We start from the raw sequence: 23,925 nt of genomic DNA, 5'->3' as shown, positions 1-23,925 counted from the left end.
GACATCACCAGAAACAGTTCTTGTCTGACAGTATTTTCATGAGTTCTGAGAATTAAAGACAAATGCATACATTGCAGGTAAATATCTTTATTTCCAACTGATAAATATTTTCCAAACACAACACACTGTAAAAATATTTAGTCATCAATACTTGTATGTAAAATGAATAATGTAAATATGTAATACTGGCATGTAAATAGACAGTTTTACCTGTAAATGATGTTTTGATCAGTAAAACTCACCTTGATCACATTCTTATATAATTGACTAGAAAATAATACTGGCATCATCATGATGGTAAATTTATGAAACTCTCTACTTTTGTATGCTTCGACTGACGGTATTATGATCACTTTGGTAAGGACTTCTACTGAAACAAATGTTACTGTTTGTTAACAAGAAAAATGTTATTGAATATTGGCTGGCCCAGTTGTCTAAGGCGCCGCGATTCACTGTGCAGAGTTACGTCCCTTTGGCACGCCAGAAACCTATGACTGTGGGTTCGAATCCCGGTTCTCCCCAATTATGTTTCTAGGTTTGTCAGCACCATACCCGTGCTCGTGGGTTTCACCGAAGTGGTAAACATCGGAGACCTGCATCACTTCGGGCTTTCCTCCCACATTAAGCTGACACGCTATGGTATAACTGGAATACTGTTAAAAGCGGCGTTCAACCCAACTCACTCACTAACACATTTACATGTGACCCTACACTGAATAATTCAACACTTCACTTTTCCAGTGCAGTGCTCTCCGGGACAGCAAAGTGTAAGCATACCAAATTACCAATACAGTTTGAGAGACACTACACAACTGAGAATTGGTTGATAGACTTAACCTCATAGCTTAAATATACATCAACATCAACAGAGGAACATCCATCACAACACACATTGAAATATTAACACCAAAAAAACAGTGTAATAAATAAATGTATTCTAAATATATATATATATATATATATATCTTGAGCAAATCACACAGCAGCAACATTATTAGAATACTTGAAGTTAAATACTGGTTGGTTGAGCAAACATGGATATTCCAATAACATTTCCACAGAAAAAAAATGGAATTATGCCACTCATTCTCATTGGATGAGAACACTGCAGAAAAATACTGATTGGTTAAGCAACTAACAAATGGAATTGTGACAAAGATTTTCATTGGATGTTAACACACTCATAGAAATATACTGTAAGCAAATCAACTATCAATTCTAAATGATGAAATAATGAATTCTTTGAAGATTAAATCAGCCATGTCTTCGCAGGTCGAAACATTCTTAAAAAGAACATGCTGCAGGAACTTGTGAAGTAAGCAATAATGGCTCACTTTGGTAAAACCTATAGACAAGCCTACTGAAGTGATAGGTATTAACATCTACAGCCTCATCTGTCATCTGAACAGTATTGTTGAGGAAATGGCAGGCGAGTTAAAAATTAGGAATTTGTAATTGTAAGCAACCAGTCTATGAAAGAGCTCATGTAGACAATACTGCTGGGTTGAGGAAGCACAGCCAAGTAGTTCACACGTCACTTGTACTGTTTAGTGCTTAGATGTGCTCAGTGACACCTATTGTGTAGTTTATAGTGTTACTAGGAAATCATTCCTTGTAGCCACTGTGGATTTAGTGAGACTTTCATTAAGCCTGGAAGAGTCGTGGATCACTCAGTTTTTAACCTCTGAGGGGAGAAGATTTGAGATGCTAGGATTTCAGTATATTTGTACATCTGGTCATGCCCCCCATTTTGGTTCTTTCTTCTTAATCCTTGTATCCATGTTTCTCTTTCCATGCACAACGAAAAATATCTGAAAACTGTGCATAAAAAGCCACCATGACCAAGTCCCGATGTTAATGGGCGATGTTTCTACTCCCAAGGGAGGCAAGGTTCATTTCCCATTGGTTTGTTACATCACAATCCTTGGTTCATTCCCATAATTTGGTGTCATCAAAACAGAAATTGTTACATTAATTGTTTAGATCTATAAGAATACATCTCTTAAAAATGAAAGATCTCATCAAGGTGCCGGTAAATATAAAATAAAGTACACAGAATATTCTGAATATATACTACTCAAAACAACATAAAGAACACCCGATTCTTTCATATTACTATAGTTACTCTGTCATGCCATGACAGATTAACTATAGTACTATGAAAGAATTGGTTGTTGTTGACTTCTTTTGAGTAGTATATTATGCCATGACAGATTAACTATAGCAATATGAAAGAATTGGTCGTTCTTTAACTTCTCTTGAGGAGTTAATAAACATGGTAAAGTATATAAACTTAAAAGTTTTTAGACTACATGAAAAATATGTCATGTAGCTGTACAGTTATAAAAAAGGTCTTTATCAGGTACAATGTATATACCGGTAGTATTTAAAGTATAGTTTCTATAGACTCATCAACAAACTAAGCCTTGAATTTCAACATACAAGTACGTCACTAAATGACATTTTAAAGGAGTGCCTATCTGAGCAGTCACTGAAAGCATGTCTCAGACATTGGCAGACATTTGCATTGTACCGAGAGGGACGGAGCTCTTCTGGAGTTTCCCCGAGTCGTAGCTATACTTCTCGGACGTCTTCGGTGTAAACAGGTCCCCGTGAGTGGTGTGGAAAAACATGGCCTCCTTCAGCGGGGGGAAGAAGTGAGACTTCTTCAACTGTTGTGAAATAATACAGCTGTAATGATGCATTTTTTACATATTGCAAAGTGCTTTCTAACAAGAGTTGCTGTTTTGCCTGCATGTCCGAAACACAAGAGTTTTTTCATACAAAGGATAATTTATGAAAATTATCAACTTCATGTTATGTCTGACACGATGATAAAAATAGGTCAGGTGATAGAAAACAGTTATTTTGGGGGATGGTGGAGTTAGCAGCCTTCAAAATTCATGCTAGTCCGCAAGTCTGAGACTACTAAATCGAGCTTAGATCAGGTAAAAATCCAATTGTGGTAGTCCTCATTGACAAGTAACATTTGAGGGGTATGATCCTGAACCAGTTCTCAATGCTTCAATTTTTCTACAAATTGGAAGTGAACATAACTGACAGAAAATGGAAATCGTAAACACTTTTTGTCTTCTTCAAGGACCAACAACAAACACTGAAGACTAGTGACTTGCACAAGCCATTAAAAAAATAACTTTTCTGAGGTTGTGTTTGTTTGTTCAGATTATGAATAATCCCCAGAAGACTTACGTTATCAAGATACTCTTCCTGTGGGACAGTCTTGCCTTGCTTGGGGTCCTGGTAGTCACTCACAGTTGTCGGCTCAGACTGCCAGCTGCCTGTTGAGACAACAGGTCATCGAGTTGTCATTCATATCAGTAATATTATATTACTCAACAACTGATACAGGTACTGGCATTTTTCATACTGTAAGAAAATTGTGGACAACAACTTACTGAATCTGAATGTTTGTTTAATTAACATGAAATGAAGCCAAACCTGCTTTCTGCTGTAATATCAGATACTATTGGTATGACAACACATCAAAACAGTCAGTGTCCTATCAAAAGATGAGATGTTTATTTCAGGGGCAAGGACACCACCCTTGTTTTAGCTGTTTACCTAGAGGTATCAGGATCCAATAAATGTGAGTTTGACTCACAGATTTCCCTGAATATGATTTGTCACCATTGTACCCATGGGTTTCACACTGGCAGTTCCAGAGCGGTGTTTGCACCCTCCTTTTTCAGACGCCTCCCATGTTAACTGTGTCCTTAGCCAAGTCACTTGGTGACATGGGACCTATTTAATATGTGCACTGCCCAACTTTTCAAAATCCTGGTTGTAACATGTAAGGTGTCTGACTTGCTGTGAGACCTGTGAAGATCCAGGTTAGAATATGTCTTCAGCAACCCCTACTTGCTTTACAAGGTGACTATGCTTGTCGTAGGAGGCGATTAACGGGGTCGAGTGGTCAGGCTCGCTGAATTGGTTAATGCATCTCATTGTATCCCAACTGTGTGGAATCGATGCTCATGGATTATCTGGTCCAGACTCGATTATTTTCCATGTTTACAGACTGCCGTCATATAGCTTGAATATTTTTTAGTGTGGCGTTAAAGTGAGTGAGTGAGTGAGTTAAAGCTTAACGTCACATCGGCAATATCTCAGCCATATCGTGACGAAGTGTGGCGTTAAACAACAAACAGACATGCTTTGATATACCTGAGTGAATGAGTTTGGTTTTAAGACGCTTTTGGCAATATTCCAACAATATCACGGCAGGGGACACCAGAAATGGGCTTCGCACATTGTACCCATGTAGGGAATCGAACCCGGGTCTTCAGAGTGACGAGCGAACGCATTAACCACTAGGCTACCTGACCGCCCCTGTGACATACCTGAAAAACTGTTCAACACAACTTACTCTCCTATTATTGGGGATACGGATTCATGCTGAAATAGCATTATTACATCTGTACCACTACGACCTGACCCTTGCTTGAGCCAACTGGAATGTGTGACCTTCAGACTGTGTCATCCAGCCCAAATGGTTTGCTCGTGCTATCAACCACTGGTTTACCCGAAGCAGATTTGATTCTGCACAGGCCACCATGAGATAGCTGGAATAATGATGATAAAACAATATTCACTCACTTGACTAAAGTGATTGTTCTCAGAGATCTGTCTTAGGCCGATCAGATTATTAAGTAGCATGAACTCACTGTAGTACTTGAGTGGTACAGCACTAGTCAGATGGAACTTGGTGCGATCATGGCTGTAGGGCGTTGTTTTGGGATTGAAGACATCACCTGTGGATGTTGAATAGGACGTTTGTCCCAGCACCGGGTCTCCGAACCACACGTTGCTCCGGGTTCCAAGGTTAGCCCCAGACACGATCTGGTTGTGGAGACCTCTCGGAGGCTGTAATCATAATAATAATAGTAAAACATATAATTTTTTAGCACCAATTTCCAGATTAGATCTGCTCAAAGGCGCTTTTGCATGAGTCTGGTGGTCAAAGTGAGAGTTCAATGAGCATTGTAGGTGGATTGAAACATGTTTTTTTAACAGTCCCTTAAATTAGTTGTATCTTTGACATCGTTGTATCGGGAATGTTGTTCCAAAGCTTTGCGCCGGCCATTGCAGAGCACCGGTCACCAAGTGACGTAGTTCTGGTTTGGGTCACAAACAGGAGCTGACTGTTGCCAGACCTGAGTGATCTTAGTAGTTGATATCGCTGTATCAATTCACCGATGTAAGGTGGGCCGATGTCATGAAGTGCTTTGTATACTAACACAAGTATTTTGAATTTGATGTGCTTTCTGATCAGGAGCCAGTGTAGTTCCACTAGTACAGGTGTAACATGCTCGTACTTTTTAGCACGGGTTACAACTCCGGCAGCTTCTTTTTGAAACAATCTCATTAAATCAGATGCTATTTTTCGCTACTGCTAAACAAAGATCTGAGGACATCCCATTACAGGTCACATCAGAACGACCTTTCACGAATTTTGACCGACCAATGAAATGACCGACAAGAAATCGACATTAGCCAATCAGAAGGCAGCTTTCTCGGGCTTTACGACACTAGTTTCAAACTGGTGACTACGCTTCGAAACATATTTTGACATATTCTCGATTAAAAAAATTAAAACTGATAAGAAGAACATTCTTGAATGGCTTATAGATGGCCTAGATTGTATGGATATAATCATAAAACCCGTAACTGTTGGAATACTCCGTGTTAAATATTTCGTGGTTGCACGATTAGAAAACACATTCCGACTGTCACTTTCATGATCTGGTAACCAACGCTCTGATTGGTTGGATGAAAGGTCGTTCTGACGTGAACCTTAATGGGATGTCCTCAGATCTTTGTTTAGCGACAGCGAGAACTAAGATCTGATTTTAATGAGATTGGTTTTGAATACGCTGAATCTTTGCAATCTTGTATTTAGGCAACCCATGCAGAAGAGAATTGCAAAAGTCCAGTCTAGACATGACAAAAGCCTGACTGAGTAATGCAGCCACACGTGGATTGATGTGTTTCCTGATAGGACCAATATTTCTGATATTTTAGTATGCACGTTTGCAGACGTTATTGATGTGATCATCGAATAGTGCAGTTTATAAACAAATATTGTCAGACCAATACAGGGTGTCAGAAAAGTTTTCTGTTATGAGAGAAGGATGTTGCTTAATGCCGCAGTCAGCAATATTTCAGCAACATCATGGCGACCTGTAAATAGTCACACCAAACAAACCAGAGGTTGATAGTATGAGCAAAACCTCATGCTGCTCGGGTAAGATCACACACTATTAACCAATCACAGAGCCTGACCAGCCAATACGTTTATGACAAGCGTTGATTACTAGGGACCAGTCGGATATCAGATCAAAATCTGAACGCAAAATCCAATGGACAACACATTGAAATGACCAAACATAATGGCCAGTTGGCCTGGGACAAGTCTAAACAAACAACCCAGGTACCCGAGCCCCTATTACCTGACCCTCCCAGGGGACCCTCTGTAGGTCTCAAAGCTGGGAATTTTTTACCGGAGCACTGGCAAAAAGTATTTAGATACACGGATAAAACAATCAGATCATGCATACACTAAAGTTGACCAGAGCTGTAACCTTATTCAAACATATAAAGTCAGAAGGAATGTGTGCATAGTCAGAAAGAAATGCAAACATAAGCGACTTGTAGTGTAAACTTTGGAGTTATATTGAATTTTTCTCTTTAAACATGTTAAACAATATATCACGTGACTAACCACGGGTCCAGGTAGTCCTGTGGGTAACCGGGTCCTACACAGTACCCACCCGGCGCGAGTACCCAAGTTTCCCTTCCCAGCTCTAACGGACAGTTTGGTTCACATAGTAACCCTGGGGACTCAGGAAATGAAAGTGTATTATAAACCTCATTGAGAAGGGAGGAGGCAAACTAGATCATTGTGAAATGATATTACTATGGTGGATCTACAGTCTTGTTCTTGATGGCACACTTAAATTCCAAACGGCAGATCTAAACATCTGAATGAGTCTTAATGGTTTTATTTTGATGGAAGCCAAACACTGAAAACTTGATACATTCTTTCATTTCTCGTAACAAACCAAAAATATCTATTTCAGAAAATTATATACACTCAGGATATCTCTCATATTATGAAAAGAACTTTTAAATCATATCCTTGTCATTTATATTACTTGGTTACAAGTAAACAATATTAGAATGTAGTGTTCTGTCACACTCACGTTGCCATGGTAGAACTTGTTTGTGGTCATGCTGACTCTCTCCACATCTCTGGCTGGCTGCCTGTCACCCTCGGGGAAATCACTATGGTTACGGGACTGCTTTGGTACAAACCTTACAACTGAAACCATTGTTGTGGTGAAAATCAATGTTTGACACAAACAATAAAATGTGTTTCCTGGTTGATTTAAATATCAAACAAGACTTTTTTTAAACTGGTTAATAGATCAATTATTTTGAAAAATATTCAACCTGAAAAGTCCTTTATTTTATATTCTTTTGACTGTAAAACTGTAAGGCATTATGACTGGGCAGGGCTTGTGGTAAATTACTGTGCTGAACGATCGTCTAGCGTGTCTAGTGTGTTAATGATGAAAAACGTGGTCTGTAAAGATATTATTGTTGACATATTTATATATAACAATATTTGTTGTGTTTTTTTAGGTGTAAACATAAAAGGAACAGTGTGCACACTATACATAAATCTGCCACCTGGATTTACATGGTATGCATACAATTATTTTACACATATACCTCCAGGAACATAAAAAATATTGTGGTCAGTTCTCCTGAGTGCTGTTACTTAACTTTATGGAACATGCTTTGATACAAATCTTACAAAAATAAATTTTGCCATCTTAAACTACATTGATTTGATATATTCTCATTTGATAAGCCACAACATAATTAACATATAAGGCCAGGAAAAAAAATAATTGGATCTCAGGCAATGGCTTTTGAAAATATAATGAGGACGGGCGATGGTTATTTTTTAGGTGGTTGTTCCAGCTAGTATGTAGCCAAAATTTTGTTTACAATAATGGTGGTGAAATCATGTTTTTCTTAAGTATTGTAGCATTTCACTCAAAGGTTGTGTATTCGAGAAGCGGAATATTTAGATTTTTCGTTTGTTTTTCAAAATGGAAATAAAAATGAAATATGCAGCAGGCGGTGCCTGAGAACCAAGACTATTGTTTTTTTTAGCCTAAGTTTGTAAGTGTTCACTCTGACTTACAATTCGAGTCTTTAGGCTTGAAGCTAGTACTGGCTGTACTGATGTAGTCGTTCCAGGTGCCAAAACCATCATGCTCTTTGAGATTTGTCTTGTTCAGCACCTTACTCACAGCCTCTCTGCTGTATGGCTTAAAGCTGCTTGCATCACCGCGGTAGGGGAAGGATTGTCCTGTGGTTGTTTCACGCATCACGATCTTCAATGTGTCCCCATCAGGTACACTGGTACCCGTCGGCTGTATGGAGGAAGTTTGTTCTTATCTTATCTTCATGAAATGGCATTTCAAATCACAGTTCTGAAGTTTTGTCTGTAAACAATAGCCAATAACCCCCGACCTTACTAGGATCTGCACGCCATATTCCCCAACAGAATGTTTTGTTTCAGTGACCACAACGTGGTCGTTAGGCTTGTCATGTGACCAGACTGTTCTTTTGTTTGTAAACATACACACATATTCTGAATTAAGAACAGACGCGAATATTGCAAGTCTTTCGGGGCGCTTTACATCAGGGTATGAAACTCCCAAAATTTTCAGCCAGACCACAGGACTGGCTAGCTGAAATACTTGCCAGCCCTGACCCAAAACCTGCCTGCCCACTATAATCATATGTTTCTCAGGATAATTTAATTAAAACTTTAAATCAAATTCATTGTACATGAAGTAATGCAAGAAAAGAAATAGCAAACACTTTTTAGGTCAGATTTGTATTTAATATCCTTGAATACATCATGTAAGTAATGCTTATCATCGGGAAATATTTAGAATATTTTTACATATGAAATGTAACCCGACCGTCGGGCAGGGGGATTTGAAAATCTGGCAGCCCAAGTTGAAATCAGCCCGTCTCGGACGGTCGGGCAGGCAGGTATTTCGAACACTGTTTACATATTGTTTTGTATAATTGTATAGACATACTATAGTTACTACTACAACTGCGACAATAAGGTGCATGACAATATTGTTTTACACATCAAAGTGACCATACCGTTAGCTCTCCATAGGGCTTCGAATAAGGCACTTGGAAGATAAATATGCAAATGGAAATAGATTTTTTACATTTTAGGATATTTTAGGAAAGTTATGTTATGTCTAAAGTGAAACGGATGAAAAACAGATGAATGGACTGAGTAAATTGTGACAGAGGTACTAGGCTGGCCGCAGGGAACTCTGGGTAGGAGAGTGATTGGCTTCACATAACTGAGCTATATTTATATTGTAATACAGGCTTTGATAAACACTGGCTCCTCATTGAATCAAGCTGGAAATAAGCATTTTAATACTCATATGTCAGAAAAACCCACAAGCTGTCTCTTCTATATATCTGCTTCTAAAGAAAAACATGACTGAAGCCAGTTTACTGTGCAGTGTTTGCGCTGTCGACTGCGCTGTGTGGCGCTCTATTGTTTTGGTTTGAGAATTGAATCAGGCATGTGAAGTTACACTCGGAAAATAGTTCATGCATGATTTAAAAACACAATAAACTGTTAACATACTGTCCCTTTGTACACACTTGGCTGTAGATTTAAACAAGAAAAGTGATGATGTAAAAAGCAGTCCCCCATTCAAGATCTTGTCAGATGGATAATCACACAAAGGAATTGGGTTCCAAGTGAATGATTTATTTGATAAACCGCAGTGTATTGATGCTGAAAATTGGTATAGAAGTATTGGAGACTTAAAAACAAAGAGGTTAAACAATGCTGAAGAGATATTTTGTAAAATACAAGGAAAGGGAAACAACTCACAGCTGGGAAGGGCTTCACTCTGGGTTGCCACTTTCCTGGGAACTGGTCACCCGTGGATGTGTCAAAATGTGTCATTCTTGGATCACCTTTAATTGTTGGGGGTCCTAGGATAAAAAAAACAATTTCTATGTCTTGACAATGAAATTTATAGTGTCATGAACAGAAACATTTTGAAAATATACAGCTTACCATTTAATAATACTTTGTATCATATATCTATTTCAAAATAGATAACAGACATAGCATAATCATAAATTATATGTATATGACAGATGATGTGATAAAAGAAGGTGGGAGAGCGTCTTCAGGTCTCTTACACACCTATCATAAATCACATACATTTCCTACAAAGAGAAAAAATTTATGATGCATTAAGTAGGATACCCTCTCTATCCATGACTGCTATTTTCTACACACACAAAGAACACCCCATCAGCATATTATAAGCTCTTATTTAACATACTCTAATTTATTACATTCATTTTTCATACACATAAAGAAATATTTAAATATTTTTTCAATAATTAAAAGAAATGTCACATAATATATCAACTGTAAGCACATAATACTTATTATTTTATAAAAATGTGTCATGGCACTTTAGATCATCTGCATATATGTAGTTAACAGTGTAAATGTCATCAATGACAACAGCTCAACAAAAAGTTGGTGTCGGCACTGATATTAAAAACAGTTGTGCATAAATACTGATAACAAAACTAATACTTAAACATAATGATATGAACAAATTATGATGCCATCATTAGGAGAAACATACAGGCCAAAGTTCTGCTCCTTCAGTTGGCAATTTCAGAGGAGAAGAATTTTACAGAGCAAAATATGAATGTAAAGCATTGCAAAAAACACGTGGAGCATATGTTCTGAATCCCACAACAAAAAACAAAATTCCAAAACTCATTACATTTTGAACAAACATCACAGAGCAATGGCCAAAAATAGCTTTTTCAATATGGCCGCTGTGGTATTGTGATGTCATGGTGGGAACAGGCATGTGAAGTTTCTGGCCCTTTGAAGAAAAAGATCTTTGAAAAGTTTCTGTTATAAATCAAAGATGGCTCCCTGGTGGCCATATTGAAATTCCAAGTTTGATACCCTGAACAAACATAAACCCCCTCATAGAAACACAAAATGTCTGCTGAATCCATCAAGCCACAATAGTCAAAAATGTATAACGTTTATGGGAAATGCTGATGGACAGATGATATGGACTTTCAGGCCAGGTGAGCTAACAACTGCTTGTTGTATGTACATGTCAATATTACCGTGATGCATTGATGGAGCTTTCTCCACCTTGTGTTGCCGAGTGTCATGTCCCAGGAAGCGGCCCCTGTAGTCTGACACTGAGGCTTCTGCTTTCTCCATGTCCCCCTGGGGAATATGTGCAGCTGTGGTGTTAAGCACTGGCTTAGCTCTCTCATAGTTCTCGTCCATCTGAGGAGTGAAATAGTGATCATGGGTTGTGCTGAAGCATTTAAATTTATTTGTGTCCCGATCCATTTTAAAATTTGTTTGACTGAGCTTTGAATGGAGATTCAACAGGACAGGTTTCTTCAAGTAGCGGTATTCAAAACACTTGGAAGTTTCTGATTCATTCTGACTGAAGTAGCGATCATCCTGGTGCATGACATCTCCAAGTTTTGGTGGTTGGGCTTGCTCTAATCTCCCATAATGTGGATGTGATGGGTAATCATTCTTGAAGACACTGCACATTGATGACTTGATTGCTCCTGGGTCTTGAGAGAAAGTGAAGTTACTTGGGCCAAGATGACTCTGTGTTGGTGGAAATGTCCCAGGCTCTGCATGAACGTTCACTACTGGAGGCGCCATGACTGCTGGAATAAAATGCAACAGAAACTTATTTTTTTATTAACTATATGAACATCAATGATGATTACAATTTACTGCGTAGCTGAACATTTATATAACATATTTCATTTTGAGAAAGAAGATGAAAACAAGTTTCTGTAGATAAGTATTCATTAAGAACAATACATATTATTTAGAAATATTTCTCAAATAATGACTAATAAAAACAATTAATGTTAACTTGTTTTTCTTACTGAAAATCATAAAATTAGATCTACATAAAAAAAATTGTTAGTGTCATTTAAAAAATACAGATAGATCTATATAAAAAATATGTCACTTGAAAAAAATAACAGACCGAAAAAAATGTCATGTTCGATACGGTCATCTGCTTTTATAAAACTTATAAGCTTGCATTATAATTGCATATTCTTTTTTCATGCCTGCACACTTCTCTTTCGAATTCCCACGTGTTTACCTGTTTACAAAGTAGATAGTGGTCCCAGTGGTGACACTGCAGTCTATTGATCTACTTGCGATCCAATTGAGATCGGTTGTCAGCCAATGAACGCTTGAGCTAAACCTGCCATTCTCCGGTGGTAAGGGCCTTCAGTGTTGACTTTCACCCCTTTTGTTTATGGTTACTAGAGGAACCATTAACCCGGAAGCGAATCAACCGGAAATGGAACTCTTCACACCGAAGGTAAAGTTGTAAAATTGCCAACATGGCGGCTACCAGGCTGGAAATAAACTTCAACAGGTTGTTAAACCGATGTGAATCCGTGGCAAGCGATAAATCGCAAAAAGATTGGCGCCTCGAAAAGGTATGAAAATACTTTTGATATTTTAAAAAATAATATTTGCATTAAAACTCAAGAAGTCTTGGATTATCAAAGCAAACCCTCTCTTTCTTCATCAGCTGTTACCTGAAAAATGTACTTTCCACTTCCAGTAATACCGTTATCTGTTTTAATATTGTTTATTCTATTTCAGTGGTTGGTAGTTTCTATGAAACTACAGTAACAGATAAACGATATCTCAAAACATTTTGGGTTTTAGAATTTATGTCAGTTAATTATTTGTGCATCTATTTCATTTGAATGTCAATCATAGTTCATGTCTAGTGCTAGTGTATACATGGTATACGTGTACCTTAGTGTGTTGTGTGTACTTGTAACGTGTTGTTTTGTCTCAACATTGTTTTGACGTGATGTACATCAAATTCCTGGAAAGGTATTGAAGTATATTATTATTATTATTATTATTATTATTATTATTATTATTATTATTATTATATTCATACTTTTCAGTACATAGGAGCACTACAGAATCAGTTGTCAGAGTTGAAAAAAGCACAAAGGTAGGTTTCACTTATGTTGCAGCACACATGGCCAAGTGGACGTGGCATTGAGTTTGTAAATGTTCTCCCTTTAACCGCTAAGCTTGACAACCTCCATGACTATGAGACAAACTACTGTTGATGTGTTTGGTTGGTTGATGTAATTATTTGTATCAATGTTTATGTTTTAACACAAATGTCAGCAGTATACCAGCTTTTTCACAGCAGCCTAAAATTATCAAGTTTTGACCAGACAAACCTGTGACTGATATGAGCAGTGTCCCATGCTGTCAGGGTACAATGACATACAAGTAAATGGAAGTCACCTGACACATTCAGTTGAGTCATATGACAAGCATAGGTTACTGGGGAGTATTCTAAACCTGAATCCCCATTTGGCATTTTGATTGATGATTATCACATGATTATAGCTTTATATTTTCCTCATCAAGAATATGTATGTAAAACACTGACCTGCTGACTATGATGATGCTGATGTTGATCATGATGGTCATGATTGTTATTACTAATTACATTTGTTTTCATGATAATCATGGTACTGTAACAAACAACAATTTCAGTCCTGATCACTGCTGATTGAACTTGGATATCTGCCAACTATGCTGACTTGTCTTTGATTAAATGAATCATTCAGACATATCTTTCATAGCTTTAGCTTGAAAGTTAAAGATGATAAACCATGATAAACTGTGCCTCCTATCAGTTACATTGCCATGATTACATCAGGTAGGGTGTGTGCTGAGGCAAACGATGAATCTGTCTGTGTTGTGCTGTTGTTGTTGCCCTGACCATACTGAGTTTTTATCATGTTTATCTGTGACATCAGGCATTGGGAGGATGGGTAGCACAGATGAGTGAAGAATGTGAATGATAATGGTCCAGACTCCTTTTTAAAAATATAATTGAATTGCATCTGTCCTCAACAAGGCCTACCATGTTGGCACTGTAAGTGTGACCATGTGGACAGCCCTGTCTGCCCATGTAGTGCTCTGTGACAAGAGTGAGTGAGTGAGTTGGGTTTAACGCCGCTTTTAACAGTATTCCAGTTATATCGCGGCGTGTCAGCTTAATGTGGGAGGAAAGCCCAAAGTGATGCAGGTCTCCGATGTTTACCACTTCGGTGAAACCCACGAGCACGGGTATGGTGCTGACAAACCTAGAAACATAATCGGGGCGAACCGGGATTCGAACCCACAATCATAGGTTTCTGGCGTGCCCAAGGGACGCAACTCTGCACAGCGAATCGCGGCGCCTTAGACGACTGGGCCACCCGTGCCCCCCTGTGACAAGAGAATATTGGCTGTTCCATCCACCATGGTCTCTCTCTAGACAACCTTAACAGGAGAATATGGTTGGGAACGTACAGGACTGGTTGTACTAGTGTATGCCATATACACGATTAAGTTTCACTATTGCTAAATTTGAGTCACTTACCAGATTCAACAACATTTTACAAAAGAACAAATTTATACACAATCATTGTAGAAATGGTATTTCTCTAATTTTTAAATGTAAAATTTGATTGTATTTTGTTGTTGATTTCAGTAAACCTTGTGATGAAATTCTTGGTGGTTACACGAAAAAGGTAGAATTATTGAAAGGTCTCATAGAGGCAGAGAAGATGGTGAGTTATTAAATAGGTTCTTCTAAAGTTTAAAAAATGTATGTCTACAATATCATGATATATCATTTTCATACTGGTTGCGCCAAGATGAAGGATCATCATGATCATAGGTTAACAGTAGAAAACAATAAGAATGTTTTGCTTTGGTAATAACATCAATGTTTGAGATTGTTAGAGATAAAAGATATTTGGGGACCCTAGGCATGCTATATACGAATACTATGGCAGGCAACATCAAGGACCCCACCATCCCTCGTTAAAGTCAAATACTTGTTGAATATTATAAACTGCCAGAAACTATAGTAACTAAGAAAATTAAGTCAACCAGGTTATATAATGTTAGTTTTAGGCTAAAATAACCCTGCATCATCCCAAAGTCCAGTTTTTCTCGTTTTACATTCAAACAAACAAGAGTGAACATTTCTTAATCTTTATTGCTAGTATTCATGATTGATTAAATTTTATCCCTGGGATTCATTCTGTTCATGATTTGAAGGTCATGTTATGTTTGTGTTGTCATCCATGAACTATTCCCCGGTTACAGCCAACTGCTTCTGAGAAGGCCCATGCTACAGATCTTCTGTCCGTCCCACGGACAACATCATCAACATCAGGAAAGCAGCTGCACATGCAGGCCAAAGTGATGTACCAGCAGGAGATGAGGGATGAACTCCTCGGGTCAGGACGAACAGGTTAACATACCCTTCAATGAGTTTTAACATCTAAAACATCTAGCTCACTCAAGCAAGAGAAGTTTATCGAGCAGAAACAGAAGTACACATGGTCCACCATGATCACAATTATTGTTACCTGAGACAAACACAAAGTGGGTGAATACCATGTTTGGTTATATGATTCATTATCAGTCTTTGATCATAGATGTAACCTGTGGGGATTCCAGGTTTGAATGTGAATGATAGTGGTTACAAATTAGGTGAGGACCCGTGAAGATCCGGGGTAGAATAGGTCTTCAGCAACCCATGCTTGCCGTAAAAGGCGACTATGCTTGTCGTAAGAGGTGACTAACGGGATGGGGTGGTCAGGCTCTCTGACTTGGTTGATGCATGTCATTGTATCCCATTGTATTGCATGGATCAATGCTCATGTTATCAATCACTGGATTGTCTGGCCCAGACTCGATTATTTACGGACTGCCGTCATATAGCTTGAATATTGCTGAGTGCGGCGTTAAACAGGAAACAAACAAACAATTTAGGTTAGAATTTTTCCCCAGCAACCTATGCTGGTTGTAAGAGGTGACTAGTTCGGTCAGGTGGTCAGGCGGTCAGGCTTGGTGATTTGGTTGATGGTGTTAAAACATACCCATATGCTCATACTATCAATCACTGCACTCGTTTATTGCCATGCAAACATGTACTGTAATATTGCTGTTTGTGGCATTAAACAACAGTCACATACATAGATTTACTCTACAAAATTATTTCCCTTGGTGAATCAAATGTGCACAGAGAAAAAAACAAACCTGATTTGATATATCATTGTGTTGCAGTTTGTGTGTTCACTTTAACATGTTTAAGGCTAGAAATACAAGTAGGAAAATGCTGTATTTTTCACATGTTGTCTTGTATTTATATTTGACCACAATGGCACAAATTCTTCCTGGAAAATAGCCATTCCAATTTGTTGCCATGGTATCTCATTTCCAAGCATTAACAAATGTTTGGTCACTCTGTTTCGTGTTAATAGATGATGACGAGCTTGGTTTACGTCAGCGACAAAAGACCAAGGACAAGGACATTGACACCGTCCTGCAGCATCATCATCAGATGCAGGAGAAACTGGCGGAGGAGATGCTGGTCATTGCGCAGGGCTTGAAGCATAATGTCACTGTTTCCAGCAAGATTGTTCTGGATGACATCAAGGTGAAACTACAGGAAATGGGATTGGGGATATTTTGATTGTGTGATTTCAGTTAGGCCAACATCTGCAGGCCCTAATCACGTTTATGGAACATGTAGCAAAGTATATCTTTGAAAGACTTCATATTTCTAAAAAACCCTCCTGTCAGTATTTGATACCTTGATTCATTCTACCTTCATCATGATGGTTTAATTGTTTTATTGATTATTTCAATATTCTTCAAACACATAAGGGTAATTATCATTACTGTTACAAATACTCTTAGTCAGGACTGATTCTTGTTTTAACGCAATATTAAGTACAGAATCTGTCCCATTAATGTGAAAATTCAACTTCTTGATCTGGGCAGCTTTGAGAAGCAACAACTGCAAACATAAGACTTGCTAAGTTATGGGTCAAAGCAATTAATAATAGTAATTAGTAATACTCAGCCAATTAAGAGGTCAGCTGTTATCACAAAACAGTATTGGGTACACATACACATGTATCACCTGTTCGTTCAAGGCTATCCAGTGATTAAGGGACCGAAAATTGCTGTCTTGTGATCAGTGATTATTACAGACGGAACTCTGCGATATATATCAATATATCTGTATCAAGGGACACCACTCTGCATTTGTTGATCTTGCTTCAATACACTTCCAAAGGGGTCACACGTGATCCAGTGATCCAAGGCAGCCATCAAAATTAGTCCTTTAGAGTATGATGCTAGTCCTGCTTTAACAAGACAAACATGTTTACTATGTTTTCAGTTAAATTCAGTTCCAATTTGTAGCAAAATTGAAGCATTGGAAACTGGTTCAAAATTATAGCCATCAAATGCTACTTGTCAGTCAGAACTAGCATCACTGGATTTGTAAATGTCCTCAGCACGATTTAGTAGTCTTGGTTGGTCTTCAAAGGCTTGTGAAGAGTTCTGTCCCTTGCTGGTAAGATCCAGTGATGAATGGTCCAAACTGCACACCAATGCTCACAGAGTTAACCAAACCTACGGATGAGCTTTTAACTCTCTATAAGCGTACATGCTGTGACGTAACACTGTTCATAGCAGCAGTGTAATACTGAACTCACTCACTCTTTCATATGTTGTGTTTGGGTCTGATGGCCTGCTAAATCAATCAGTCATTATTATGTTTCTGTTCCAGAAAGTGACAGACAGTACAAGACTGGCGGACACCAACCTGAGTAAGCTGAAGACGGAGAGCGAGCGACTTCAGGCTCACACCAAGACGTGTTCGTGGTGGATCTGGGTGATGCTGGTGGTCGTCATCATCACTTTCTGCTGGATGGTGCTGCTCATGAGGATGTTCCCAAAAAAGTCATGATACGATCCGGAGTCATGATAGCTTGTATTGGTCAGCCATAGGGCCAGGCTTCGTGTACATGCCTTTGTAACCATGAGAGTGTTAAGAGCTGCACCTTACATCAGTGTCTGTCCACAGTGCCTCAAGCTTTTTATATGAGCTGTCTGATCGGGACTGGGTGATTGTGTATTTCAGGGCGCCCTGACAACATGGATTGTTGCTTTTGCATCAGTCACTGATGCCTCATTGTTGGTTTTTCAGTCACTGGTATGCCTGTCACAGTCTGGATTATTTCAAGATGCATTGATGTAGCTGTAATACTTACTGTGGCATTAAGCGATATTTTGTCACCAAGAGCATTGGTGATCCTCTGTCCTAACTGTTAACAGTGAAGGGTTATGGGGGTGGAAGTTAGACGATGGTCAAATCATTTGTCCATCACTGCAAGGCCCAGGCCACATGTTCCACATGGCCACAGTGTGAAACTTTTTTTTGTTATCAACAACTAAACATTACTGGAATCATGCTGACATCTAGGTTAAACCATATCGGTCTCTCCAGAATGATGTATCCACTGTTCTCCCCCATCTCACCTGATTAACTGATGACTGTTTTGCTTGGCTTGATGTGATGATGGAATTGTAAGACTGCTAACTATAAAAAGAAAAAGGAGGAAATATACTGCTCCCATACCTTGCACTAACATGACTAAGCACATTTGTTGGTTTTATTTGATGTAGGAATTAGGGCTGGGATGAGTAACTCGGGTCGGGTGGGTACTGGAGAGGACTACCCGGACCCATGGTTAATCACGTGATATATTGTATAATGGCGAAACTTATCTGGAACACTATGGTTACACAACAAATCACTAATGTTCCCATTTCTTTCTAACTATGCATGCATTCCTTCTGACTTTCATATGCTTGAATAAGGATAAAACTTCAGTCAACTTCAGTGTATGCATGACCAGATCGTTTTATATGTGTATCTAAAAACATTTTGCTGGGTTAAGGTCAAACTATTCCCAATCAGACAATTTGTACTTATCTCTTGAGACCTACAGTGTGTACCCGGGTAGGGTGGGATAATAGAGGGATGGGTACCCGGGTAGAGTGGGATAATAGGGGGATGGGTACCCGGGTAGGGTGGGATTATAGGGAGATGGGTACCCGGGTAGAGTGGGATAATAGGGGGATGGGTACCCGGGTAGAGTGGGATAATAGAGGGATGGGTACCCGGGTAGAGTGGGATAATAGGGGGATGGGTACCCGGGTAGGGTGGGATTATAGGGGGATGGGTACCCGGGTAGGGTGGGATAATAGGGGGATGGGTACCCGGGTAGGGTGGGATTATAGGGGGATGGGTACCCGGGTAGGGTGGGATTATAGGGGGATGGGTACCCGGGTAGAGTGGGATAATAGGGGGATGGGTACCTGGGTAATGAATTTGGACTCTTCCAAGCCCTAGTAGGAATCCTGCATATTTGATGCAGTGTGACCCATTATGTCGCTAATAATCAATTTGTGTAATATCTGACCAGAGTAATTTAATTCAGGAATGTCACCTTCTCGTAGGTTCCTGATTTACTGGCGTATATGTGCATCATTATGTATAAGGAGTTTATTTTGGGGGAAAATGTCTGTATGGTGTACGTAAACACCAACTTTCCCCACATATCGAACCAGACACTGTTTTCTATTCCATTACTGCTGTCAACTAAGTTGCTGCATCAAGCATCATCTATCTTGTTCTACATCTCTCACCTGTCAACTTGCTTCCCTAGCAACTGTTTACCTACCTAGCAACTATTTACTTTATATATCCTGTGTATGTCATCTTCCTTCTAAGACTACATGGCCAGAGAGTGGAAGGTCCAGGGTTCAATCCCCGGCCGCATCATACCAAAAGACGTTAAAAGATGGTACTTGTTGTTACCCTGTCTGGCGCTCGGCATTAAGGAGCTAAAACAAGGACTAGTCCGTTGGAGTCATTGTCTGAGCGGGGGGGTGTTCATGTTAAACTGCGGCATGGTATCTCAGTGGGCTAGCACTTTAAATCGCCATCAGGCCGGACTACTACAAGCAACTACACACACACACATGCATGCACGTAGCTATAAAAGTGCAATAATCTTGGACACGACGTTAAACCCCATTTCACCTCACCTCTAAGACTTAGCACAATCACACAACTTCTGGTTTATCAAAATGAAGCCTCCATGAGTTGCCTCCCTTACTCTACACATGCATCATGTGGATGAAAGAGGAAGTATTTCAGTTATAATTAATTTAATTCAGGATATACTTTTGTGTCATCAAAACCCTGTGTGCAAATAAAGCAATAGTCTATAAAGCAGACATGCTAACTGCTATTCCTGGGAGGCAGTTGCAATTTGTACTTGTGTGTTTGGAATTCATTTGAATATATTGCCTTTAATATTGACTAATCCTTAAATAACTACATGTAGTTGCTGTGTTGTTATAGATTGGAGTTTCTTCTTGGCAGCCTTTTCTTGACTTTGCAAGGTGGTTGGTTTTATCTGTAGACATGAAGCATATTTATGTGCAAGTAGTCATCAGAATTTCAGTAAATTTTATTTGTTTGTTTGTTGTTTAACGCCGCACTCAGCAATATTCCAGCTATGTGATAGTAGTCTGAAAATAATAGAATCTGGACCAGACAATACAGTGATTGACATCATGAGCATAAATTTGTGCAACTGGCATGCATCATCCAAGTCAGCGAGCCTGACCACCTGACCCACTTAGCCACCTCTTACAAGCATGGGTTGCTGAAAACCAATTGTAACCCAGATGTTCACAGGATTCAGTATACGTGTATATGATATATGATATATGATATATGCTACCCAGGGAAATAGCCCGTCACTTACTTCAAGTTCCGGGGTTTGATCCCCGGCCACGTCATACCAAAAGACGTTAAAAGATGGTACTTGTTGTTACCCTGTCTGGCGCTCGGCATTAAGGGGCTAAAACAAGGACTGGTCGGCTCGGAGTCCGTATACTGTGTCTGAGTGGGGTATTCATGTTAAACTGCGGCATGGTATCTTAGTGAGCTAGCACTATAAATCGGCATCAGTCCAGACTAGTACAAGCAGCCACACAAACACACACACGTACATGCACGTCGCTATATAAGTGCAATAATCTTCGACGCAACGTTAAACCCCATTTCACCTCACCTCACCATGATAGAGCTGCCATGTTGCTGACTGTGGAGTAAAACAACATTCACTCACTCACTCTATGCAGCGCATGAGTGTGATTGATCTGCATTGGCGGTACTGAGTGTTTCATGCATAAACCACACATCCATGTCAAGTCTCAATACCTAACTGTTGGACTATCATGGATGTCATTGTTTTCATGAATGATTTTCTTGCTCAAACTCAATCCATATTTTGTTTCATCAATGAATCTATGTGAAAAGATATAAATGCATGTTTATCATGTTTATGGAAACATAAATTAAAAACAACTGCATCATTTATGTAAATGACATTCAGGTGACTTCTGCATGAATTTGGTACATTATGCATAATGTTACCATGGTTACAGCTCGGTGGTGCTACTGTTCTCTAGTCTTCCAAACAATCATTACAGCAAATTACGGCAAACTGTGTGTATTGTTAGATTCTCATGTACTACTTGAATATTGGGTGCTGAAACTTTGTAAACTCATGTTTGTCTGTTTGTTTGTTTGGTTTGTTTGTTTGTTATGGGTGCTTTTTAGCGAGTATTAGGGTCATTTAAAAACTTACATGTAACTTGAAAATTCAACATATGTGACCAACCATGACCTTAAGGGACCTTATGTTTTTTACGGGTAGCCTAGTGGTTTAAGCGTTCGCTCGTCACGCTGAAGACCCGGGTTCGATTCCCCACATGGGTACAATGTGTGAAGCCATTTCTGGTGTCCCCCGCCGTGATATTGCTAGAATATTGCTAAAAGCGGCGTAAAACCATACTCACTCACTCACTCATTATATTTTAAGACTACAGTATCCTTGGAACACAAATACATTTCACAAGCTTCAATTCATATTTATTACAGAGATACATGACATCAAACATTTGGACTCATTTCCTGACTTTTAACATGACAATTTTCACTGAAGTAAGTTGACGTCAAACGTCTTTATGATGTCTTAGCACAATTGTATACTCGCACCCATAAGGTCCCTTGTCTGGTGGTTCACACATCTTGAAAATTCAATCTTTATCTTAAATATTTCAACATCATATCTTGAATTTGGATTTTCAAGATGCAAACAGTTTTCTATATATGAATATATATGAATCTTGTCAAATAATAGGTGATGTCATCCAATCACCTGAAAAGTTGAGTTGAGTGTATGACTCAGATATCTGTCATGTAAACATGATAAACATGTTATTGACAAGAAAAGCCAAATAACCTCCATATGTTTGCTTGTCTGCTGATCTTAGTCCTGCACCTACCCAGAGTTTCTTGCAGCCAGCCTAGTACCTCTACCACAGGCCCGAGACATGGAGTAATTTATCACGTCTTACACAGTCCATTCAACAAAATGCATATGTCTTTCTTCTGTTCCTTTTTTAAAAGTCTTCACATTTAGATAAACACAAGGAGTCATTGAGGCAGCATTATCGCTAGCTGGCAATACAGTCACTTTGATGTGTAAAATACTTGTAGCAAACATTTATAGCTGTGAAAAATCTGCAAATCACACAAAAAGGCTTACACTAGTCAGTGCGGCTATACATTCAGAATAAGCACCTTTGTTTACAAACAAGAGAAAAAGGTCCAGTCACATGATGCATGTATGCAAATTAGCCAGGGACAGAGGTGTATGCTAAATCATCACTGTGTTAGAGTGTGGATCTTGGTCTGAAAACCACAGTAACTGACTGAAAGTAGTTCCGGCATTCAGTGTTACTGCACTCACTCAGTTTGTTTGTTTGTTGTTGTTTAATGCCGCACTCAGCAATATTCCAGCTATATGATAGCGGTCTGTAAATAATCGAGTCTGGACAAGCATAGTCTTTGCCTTTAAGGACAAGCGTGGGTTGCTGAAGACGGGTCTTCACGGGTCACTCACTCAGTAACATGTGGAGATAACTACAGTATTTTATCACTAAAACATGTGTATCTTGTTGATGGTCCCAATGGGTTTCCATAGATTGTGCCATGGGACATTGTGTGGTGTAATGATTATATTATGATAATCAGTCTGATTATGAAACCTTCTGGATCCTTTCCTGACATTATCGGTAGCAATGTTTATCAATGTATTTGTCAAGTATATATATTTATTTGGAACATCCAATAACCATGGTACAACATTCTGTGATAAGTACAATGGATACAAAGCATACTCAGCACAACAGTGTTGGTACAATACAAGGTCTTCATGTCATCTTGTGGATATATACTACTCCACTATTCAGAGAGATATGTTTTTGTTTCTACGATACACACAAATGATTCCCACAATATGTTGAGTTATTTATATAGAATGGCATATCTGACTCTCCCTATCAAACGTTGAGTAGTATATGTATGAGCAGAGACTATATACTGTGATATTGTGTCTGGTATGAGGCATTTTGAGTAAAGGCAGTGAGTAAGGAAATTTAAGGATGTGTATGGGGGCACGGTGGCCCAGTCGTCTAAGGCGCCGCGATTCGCTGTGCAGAGTTGCGTCCCTTAGGCACGTCAGAAACCTATGATTGTGGGTTTGAATCCCGGTTTGCCCCGATTATGTTTCTAGGTTTGTCAGCACCATACCCGTGGCCGTGGGTTTCACCGGAGTGGTAAACGTCTGAGACCTGCATCACATCGGGCTTTCCTCCCACATTAAGCTGACACGTCTTGATATACTAGTAACTGGAATAATGTTGAAAGCGGTGTTAACACAACACACTCACTCACTCACTAATGATGT

The 23,925-nt window shown here is 39.0% G+C and overlaps 2 protein-coding genes and 1 long non-coding RNA gene across 4 annotated transcripts; 1 reads left to right on the top strand and 2 right to left on the bottom strand.

Moving 5' to 3' along the window:
- Positions 1-570: 570 nt before the first annotated feature.
- Positions 571-16,216, bottom strand: LOC125377925. Its single transcript, XR_007219877.1, has 3 exons — positions 16,206-16,216; positions 12,543-12,546; positions 571-748 (listed from the first exon to the last, which is right to left on the bottom strand). It is a non-coding gene; the product is annotated as an uncharacterized LOC125377925 (long non-coding RNA).
- LOC124115569 lies at positions 743-12,441 on the bottom strand. 2 transcript variants are annotated; one of them, XM_046476610.2, is made up of 8 exons: positions 12,285-12,441; positions 11,263-11,832; positions 9,980-10,083; positions 8,237-8,468; positions 7,224-7,342; positions 4,686-4,884; positions 3,211-3,299; positions 743-2,672 (listed from the first exon to the last, which is right to left on the bottom strand). In XM_046476610.2, exons 2-8 carry the CDS (start codon positions 11,825-11,827, stop codon positions 2,505-2,507), a joined length of 1,476 nt encoding a protein of 491 aa, XP_046332566.2. In that variant the 5' UTR covers positions 11,828-11,832; positions 12,285-12,441; the 3' UTR covers positions 743-2,504. The 2 variants fall into 2 exon arrangements, with proteins under 2 accessions (XP_046332566.2, XP_046332567.2); XM_046476611.2 differs by having other exon boundaries at positions 11,263-11,829; positions 12,285-12,440.
- Positions 12,503-18,683, top strand: LOC124115570 (vesicle transport protein USE1-like). Its single transcript, XM_046476612.2, has 6 exons — positions 12,503-12,630; positions 13,117-13,166; positions 14,712-14,790; positions 15,335-15,482; positions 16,498-16,673; positions 17,817-18,683. The coding sequence occupies exons 1-6, from the start codon at positions 12,532-12,534 to the stop codon at positions 17,994-17,996; spliced, it is 732 nt and encodes a 243-aa protein (XP_046332568.2). The 5' UTR covers positions 12,503-12,531; the 3' UTR covers positions 17,997-18,683.
- Positions 18,684-23,925: the final 5,242 nt, after the last annotated feature.

This window comes from Haliotis rufescens, unplaced genomic scaffold (genome assembly GCF_023055435.1).
Source record: "Haliotis rufescens isolate VD_foot unplaced genomic scaffold, xgHalRufe1.0.p SCAF_106, whole genome shotgun sequence".
Lineage (NCBI taxonomy): Eukaryota > Metazoa > Mollusca > Gastropoda > Lepetellida > Haliotidae > Haliotis > Haliotis rufescens.
The sequence above is the reverse complement of the archived record's forward strand: the minus strand, read 5'-3'. Positions and strand labels throughout refer to the sequence as shown.

What these genes read in the sequence shown, in the direction of transcription:
- LOC124115569 (XM_046476610.2), bottom strand. Translation starts at nt 11,827, where the DNA reads ATGGCGCCTCCAGTAGTGAACGTTCATGCAGAGCCTGGGACATTTCCA. An exon ending in CAAGCCTAAAGACTCGAATT is followed by an intron (nt 7,343 to 8,236) that starts GTAAGTCAGAGT and finishes CAATGGTTTCAG; the next exon opens with TTGTAAGGTTTGTACCAAAG. An exon ending in TGTACCACTCAAGTACTACA is followed by an intron (nt 3,300 to 4,685) that starts GTGAGTTCATGC and finishes TTGTCTCAACAG; the next exon opens with GCAGCTGGCAGTCTGAGCCG.
- LOC124115570 (XM_046476612.2), top strand. Translation starts at nt 12,532, where the DNA reads ATGGCGGCTACCAGGCTGGAAATAAACTTCAACAGGTTGTTAAACCGA. An exon ending in AAGATTGGCGCCTCGAAAAG is followed by an intron (nt 12,631 to 13,116) that starts GTATGAAAATAC and finishes CATACTTTTCAG; the next exon opens with TACATAGGAGCACTACAGAA. An exon ending in TCATAGAGGCAGAGAAGATG is followed by an intron (nt 14,791 to 15,334) that starts GTGAGTTATTAA and finishes CCCCGGTTACAG; the next exon opens with CCAACTGCTTCTGAGAAGGC.